Genomic DNA, 7717 nt, shown 5'->3' with positions numbered 1-7717 from the left:
TCTTTCATAATAATATTGTAAGACATGAGCTTTATTTAAAAAATCATATAAATACCTCCCTTGTGACTTGTGTTCATCGGTGTACTCCCATTTTAAATAAGCAATGCATAGAAATGCATTGTTACTCGTTAGATGTTACTCAAAAATCCTTGCTTTTTTGTCATTTTGTGCAATCTTAAGTAACCTGATGGCCACACACACACACACACACACACACACACACACACACACACACACACACACACACGTATACACACACGCCCGCACGCACACACAAACACACACCATTTTTACACTTCCTTTTTAAAAATGGAACTCCCCACAGGTGGTTTTGGGTTTAGGAAATTAGCAGACTTATTGTCATTTATCATTAAATCCAGTCAGCAGCTCAGCAGAAACATAATCATCCTTGAATCCTAAGCTGCTTTTGAGTTAAAGCCAAATAAATTTACTAAAAAAAGGGTCTCAGGAAGGAAAGGGAGGGTCAGTTAGTCAATTTCAGGAGGCTGTAGCAGTTGATAGTAGATATAGTTTAAGGATGATTAAAGGCTTGTAACTATATACTTTACTATATTCTGTGATATTTTAGAATGCTAAACCAAGTTTTGTAAACTCAAGCCAAAATCTTAAATCTTAGCTAATAAAGATAAGAAAGGTCCAGTTAAAACTATGGATTAATAGCGCAATTGTAATGGTACATAGAATAAACAATATTATTGTATTGACCTTTTATTGACAATAACAAAAAGGTGGCTTCCTTAAAAATTAGGTCAATATTATGGTTACAACCATACAGTACTTTTACTACTAAAGACTCATATAGATAGATCTATTAAGGGTAATTGATACTGTATAACAGTGAAATAAATGGACTAGCAGGGCTAACACCTCTTTCTTTCCTGGCATCGTAATGGCTTAAAATAAAAGTTCTACTTTTTATTTTTGAACTGAGAACAACAGCACCACCAATAGTTATTAGTCAAAATATACAGCATGATATAGATGGCTGATTTCTTTCTAGCCCAGACTGTGGAATCATGAAAACTGTGACAGGAAGCCTGAAAGAACATAGATTTGCTATGGATTTGAGTTGATATATTTGTTCATCCTACATATAAACAGCTATTTTCTTGATAGCTGATGTTTCAAAATGCTTGTGGAGGAGAAATTTGAGAATAAGAATTGTTTTATGCCTACAATGAGACCCACAGTCGTGTTTCTAAAATAGTAACAAATTTTGCTGATACATAGTAAACATTTTCTTGTCCTTCCATACAAAATTTTGATCGAGATTGTTCTTTCTTCCGAGTGCTACATATTCTGGTTTTTAACCACAGAGATCCATCCCATGCATTCAAAACCTTATCTGCATTCTCTTATTCGTAATTTGATTTCAAATGCATGTAGGAATCATGAAAGCACAAGATAGGATCATAAGTGAGCGAATCACTCTCCTCAAACTCTAGATACATTCTCTCTATTAGCGGTGACAGGGGAGGATACCTCACTGTGTGAGAAAGTGAGTGAGACGGAAAGAAAGAAAGCAGCTTTCTGCTGACAATCTACAGTTCGAGTCACATGATGTAAAAAGAGAACCCAAGTGCACTTTCTGCATGGGGGTTTCCATACTTCATGCTTCTCTCTTTCTCTCTCTCTCTCTTTCTCTTGCTCTCTTTGTCACACACACACACACACACACACACACACACACACACACACACACACACACACATGCACACATGCACACACACATTCACTTTCTCTCAGCATTCATGGGCACACATTAGCAATAGCCACACTGAAGAATGTGTAAGAGTGCATGTGAAAGCTCACATGCTGTTAATAAACGACCCTGTCTGACGTTTATCTTTCACCTGTTGTAACAATGCATCCTATTTCTACTCTGAAATGGTCACATGGCTCGATCAGGTTAGACACAACAAAAATAGAAAACATTTGATATGTAAAAACTTGTAAGAATCTTCACTGCTGTTTGAAACTCATGTGATACATCTTGCAACCAATATACAATCTCCAAATTGAGTTGGGTAAATATGTACATATAAATGTATTAGCAATAATGTACTTTGCTGTTGTGAATTCCATAAAAAAAAAAACTCTTCAAAAGCAAACCAAAAATAACAGGGTTTAATTTACACATGATTACAAAATGGTGCATCTAGCACGCTTTATACAGCAATATTGAAATATAGTGATATAAGTGCCGAAAACATCACCTCCAATGAAAAGGAACAATAAATAACTTCTTATTCACTGAGACAAAATAAGCACATCAAGGTGATTACATATATCAAATCAAAAGAGGTACAATGTGTTATGTAATGCATATGTACAATTGCAAAGCTACATAAGTACTGCAGAGTATAAAAGGCTTGCTCTAGTACAACAGTATTGCTAAAAACACATTTTGAACAAATATCTGCTCAGATTATATGAAGATCTGTATATGCACATAGTTATTTTCAAAAGCAGCTGTTATGACATTGCAATATCCTTTGCCTTGTGGTGATTTTCTTTACATGACACATGAGTCTTAAACATCAGCAAACATAAAGATAATGAAATAAAAGTAATGGCTAATAACAAATATAAATGCTGGCTAATGAAAGATATATATATACTATGTACCCATTAATTCGATGAGTTAGGTCAGATAAATTTTTTTAATATGTAATGTTTGTCGAACTACAACAGTGTGCTGTGAGCACTACAAAAAGCTGTTTAAATCTTTAAAAATCTTATATTTAATCTTTAAATATAATTTGTCAGCGGATTGTTGTTAGTAAATTAAATGAAATGTTAGATTTAATGTGTCTTCTGATTGCTCACATCTGTTACTTTTATTCGCTCGCTTACTTTTAGAAAGCTATGATGGTCTGGGACACAGTAGATCCAGAGCCTATACTAGAAAATCTGATTATAAAGCTGGATTGTAGATTAAAAAAAAAATATTAAAATGTAACTTTTGATGTTAATGGACAGTATTATGTTACATTTTTCCTTTCTTTTTATTTTTAGGTACAAGTACTTGCAGACAAATTAAAAGAAAAAAAATCAACTGGCTAATGTCTTTGACATTTGCATAACTTCCTCTTTTCATTTCCGGTTAAGAAAAATCACACACCAGCAAAATGAACACTTTTAATTTTGTTCAAATGTCTACAAACCCGAACCCAGTGTCTGAATACTTCATTATATAAAGACCTCAAAAGTATAAAATTAAACAAAACAGTATGTAGCCTGTCTTATAGATAACTGGATATACTGGAATATACATTAAAATGCTGTTTTCTCAGAATTCAGACTTTGCACTTAAGGAACTCTCATGAGTGCCCTTAAGATCTCCACTTGTAGCTGCAGATCCACCTGATTTATCCCTGCACAGGAGTCTTTGTATAGTACCTCTGAATTTCTCTGCTCCAAAAAGGTAGACTAGTGGATCCAGAGCTCCGTTTAGACAGGTAAGGGATGAGGTGAGACGATTAGCGAGGGCAAGACCTCTCTGTGTCTGGCAGGACAAATCAGGATGTCCATAACCCAGGATAAACGTGGCGCGGCTCACATGGTATGGCAGGAAGCACACTACGTAAATTAGCATGACCAGGCCGATTGTACGCAGTGCTCGCACTTTCAGTGCCGGCTCCATCCTCAAACCCTTTCTTAGATTGTTCACTATGAGTACGTAGCACGATAGTGTGGCCAGGAAAGGAGGTGTGAATGCAACAATGAGGGATACTAAGGCTCGTTGGGAAGCTTTCTCTCTATACAACTGCAAGCACACCGTGGTCCCGTTTGCTTCTATGGTCTGCTGGGTCACCAATAGTGGAGCCATGGCTACAATTACAAGACCCCACAGGGCAAAGCTAGTTATATGGGCAAACCGGGCATGGCGAAATTTCAGTGAGCTCACAGCATGTACCACAGCAAGGTATCGATCGCCAGCCACACAAGCCAAAAAGTAAAGACTGGCATACATGTTTACATAGAAAAGGAACCCAGCTAGGCGGCAAGGAACCTCTCCAAATGGCCAATGACCTCCTGTCAAATGGTATGTGGCTCTCAGAGGCAAAATAATAACATAGGAGAGGTCAGCTACAGCAAGATGCATTAAGAAAACATTAGCTGGAGATGAGACTCCTCTCTGACGAGAGAAGATCCATAGGGCAAGGCTATTGCCATTCAGTGCGAGGAGAAAGACTATAATGTAGTAGAGGCCAAAGAAGAGATTCTCCACTGTGTTGTCTACAGGCTCACAACTCTCAGTCGTTTGATTGGACAGCAGTGGGAAAAGCACGGTGGGAAAAGCCTCCATGATCATAACTAGAGGAAAAGAGAAAGAGAAAAAAAAATGGCTGTTTAAACCAATAATTGCTGCAATATATTATAAGGCATTTCATTACCCAAATATATTACAATCTTTACGTCAACCTCATGCAGTTCTGGAAATAAAATTAAACCTGAGACAGTTGAAGTAATAAATAATGAGTTTTCATTAAAATGTCACATTATAGAAAGAGCACTTCTCTAGACTTTCACTTTGAGCACTACATTTCTTATTGTTGTTCTCATTCTTGCTCAAAATCAGTTTTGTAGGTCACACTGATTAAATCTAAAAACAACAGGATTCTCTTCAAGGTCAGAATTATGCTCTAAAGAATCTGTTCTAATGCAAGCATTAGAGTTCACAAGAAGATTTCAAAAGGAGTGAATGTTTTGGTGTTCAATGTGCTTTGCTGAATTTAGGAAGGAGCATGTTTGGGCATTTGGCAGTGATACAGCTCTGAGAAACAGGAGAAGTGGTCTCAGGAGACTGTGCAGATGCAGGCAGATGGTTGTTGGCGTATGGTGGGTTATATATGAAGGCCGCACCTTTGTCTTGAGACTTCAGTGCTACACCCTGCTATTTTTTTTTTATGGTTCCACATAGTCTGTGTCCACACAACCTAATATCATGTAGAACTTACAGTGACAAATTCGTATAACAATTTACTACTGTTAAACTTTTCTTAAGACCTAACATAAATTTTTAATAACGATAGAATTGCATTTTCCAAATTCCAACTAAACTCATGATGCTTTCAGCTCAGGGTATGCTGCAGTGTCCTTTTTTATTATTAATCTAAAACAATTTACAAGATCAAGATGTAGGGATTTAAAAAGCTTATTTTAAAAGTTGTGTTCCAAATTTTGACTTTGGCACTGAAGGACATCAATGCTTTAACAACATTGCAAAATCCGTTTCAGTCACTCTAGATTCATTACATTTTAAAATGTTCTTTTTATTTACATAATAAGTGGAAAATAAATCAAATGGGCTCAAAACAAAGATTTTCATCCAGTAATAAGATTCTTGCCAAGAAACACTTAAAATTGATTTATTGCTGGTTTAAGGAAAAATGGGGAGTCCAAGCATCAATATTATCAAAACTTCCAAAAATTGTGAAATGGGTGTGCATCAAGGAGTGTTTCAAATCTTTAGGGTCTGTGTTGTGAAGATGTTGAAGTGGGTGGTAGTAATTGCGGGGGCGAATATTTAAGATCTAAAACGATATGTAATTGAGACAAATTAAAGCAGACTGTTACAAAACTCTATTGTCAGGAGAATGGTTACACCAGATTGTACTTTTTTTTCCGCCAGCGGAAAGCCTTAGTCTCAGGTAAACAGAGAAGGCTGAGTATGTGAGCTGAGCTCTTTGTGCACGGAGATGGCTCTTGTCCATAAGCACATGATTAAAGGGTCCTAAAGCAATCTGTGGGACTCTGCATTAGGCCATTTTCTCAGGGGAAGATCATGAATGGTGTGCAAAGTACAGTATGCAAGAGTGTGACAGCTGCCTGTCTAAAGAAAACACTCCAAAACAGAACACCTGCCATAATGACCTCTGACCTCTGTTTCTAAGAGTTTCAGAGGGGGAAAAAGCTTTTTAGAACATGATTAAAGGAAGCCAATGAGAACTTTGCCACAGATGTGCAAAACTGTCAGCACAAAAGAAATGGAATGTGTGAGTTGGATTGAGTTGGATTAAGAGATAAAACAATGTTAATCTATAGTAGAGACTATGTGTGCCTAGATATGTTTAAATGAGTTGCTAGCTTTATATGAAAATGAGTTTGAAAAAATACTTATATAAAATAAATAAACAAATCAAGGAAAACAATCATTTGCCTTCTATAATTATAAAACCAGTTATTTTAAAAAGATTTATGAAGAATTTATAAGCAGTCCAGTCTATATAAGTTCAGATTAAATACATTTATGAAAACAGACAAGAGAAACTTAAGGGGCAAATTAATAATTTGTAATCATTTTTCTTTACATTATCTACATATTCATTGTTATATTCAATTTGCATTGTGATCATTTGATGGAAACTATCATTCAGATTCTAATACTTTGAGAAACTAATAGTTCGAGCCAAAAATATCAGATAAAAAAAGAAGCAAACCAAAGGTAAATAAACAATTACACACTACCAGTGAGAAAGAGATCAACACTCACCCGTGTCGGTTCCACTGGACTCTGTTCAGCAGTGCAGTCTAGGGTGAGTGTCGCAGAGAAAAGTACAGAGGGTGTAGTTTGGCTCTGAACATAGGTTTGTTAACAGCTGCTGTGAGAGCAGAAGGGTTATCCAGCAGTTTCTGCTACATGCAGCATTTGTGGAGGAGTAAAGACGAGGTGGAGAACAAGGCAAACGAACGAATGAACTGCTCCGTCCTTGCAATGCAATCTTTTCCAGATATTTTACTGTGGCGCTTTTTGTGCCCGCGACAAATTTGATTACACAAAAGCAAGCCCGATGGGATGGCTCTGACGTGACCTCTGACCTCAGTCTTTTTTCGCAATGCCATTCTCCTCTGAGAGCCACTTGTGCAAGCCACAAAGGCTTGAGTCAGAAGATGCGGTGCATTTTGGCAGAGACAGAATAATGGCATGCCTTTACAATGTGAGGTCGAACACAGTGCCATGGCAACAGAGTCTAGCTTCATGCTCCGAGGTCCCTCTTAAAGCTACTAAAATGCCTTAGTCTACAAGCATATCAATACATTCAAGACAGAGGCAGCATTTGACAGGCCCGTTTATAAATTGAGCTGATGAGATGATCCATTCTTAAACCAGACAGAGAAACACCCCCCCAAGGAGCTCACTTCATGGTAAAGGAATGCCTACAGGCTGAGAGAAAAACAAGATCGCATAGACAAGCTGGGGGCCTTGTTGCTTTGAGGCCTGCTGTGTGTTGGGGGAGAATCAGAGACTGGGGCAGCAGAGTGTAAAAATAATCTCATCACATGATCTTGGGACAGATGTGTAAAGAAGGCCTAATAGTGCTAATAATCTGTCTTTTCTGCTTAAGTGCCACAGCTGTGTAAGGCACACATCGCCTCTTTCTGCTCTAATCAGGCGTGTCCTCATCGATATTCAAATACAGTTCACTCATTGAATGAAGCCACTATATAGGCTCCCTGTCCGCCTCTTGGCTTTGCATAATAATACACTGCCAATTCTTAATTGGTCTACATCCAAGCCTCTGCATTTAACACCCCCCCTCTTTATACTGTGTGTACCCATGTTTTTGCTCTGAAGCAAAACAGTGTGGTGTGACCATTTAAACCGGAATAAAGAATCACACAAAAGCAGAAGAGCCGGCATGTCTACTTTTGGTACACGACAAAACTCCTCAATGTTCTCAGACACTGT

General features: G+C 37.5%; 1 protein-coding gene across 1 annotated transcript; it reads right to left on the bottom strand.

The window, feature by feature from the left end:
* Nucleotides 1–2132: 2132 nt before the first annotated feature.
* On the bottom strand, nucleotides 2133–7005 carry gpr17 (G protein-coupled receptor 17). Its single transcript, XM_046847556.1, has 2 exons — nucleotides 6521–7005; nucleotides 2133–4341 (listed from the first exon to the last, which is right to left on the bottom strand). Exon 2 carries the CDS (start codon nucleotides 4337–4339, stop codon nucleotides 3314–3316), a length of 1026 nt encoding a protein of 341 aa, XP_046703512.1. The 5' UTR covers nucleotides 4340–4341; nucleotides 6521–7005; the 3' UTR covers nucleotides 2133–3313.
* Between the last annotated feature and the right edge of the window lie 712 nt (nucleotides 7006–7717).

The sequence above is a fragment of the Silurus meridionalis genome, chromosome 1 (assembly GCF_014805685.1).
Source record: "Silurus meridionalis isolate SWU-2019-XX chromosome 1, ASM1480568v1, whole genome shotgun sequence".
Classification (NCBI taxonomy): domain Eukaryota; kingdom Metazoa; phylum Chordata; class Actinopteri; order Siluriformes; family Siluridae; genus Silurus; species Silurus meridionalis.
The sequence above is the reverse complement of the archived record's forward strand: the minus strand, read 5'-3'. Positions and strand labels throughout refer to the sequence as shown.

What these genes read in the sequence shown, in the direction of transcription:
- gpr17 (XM_046847556.1), bottom strand. Translation starts at nt 4,339, where the DNA reads ATGATCATGGAGGCTTTTCCCACCGTGCTTTTCCCACTGCTGTCCAAT.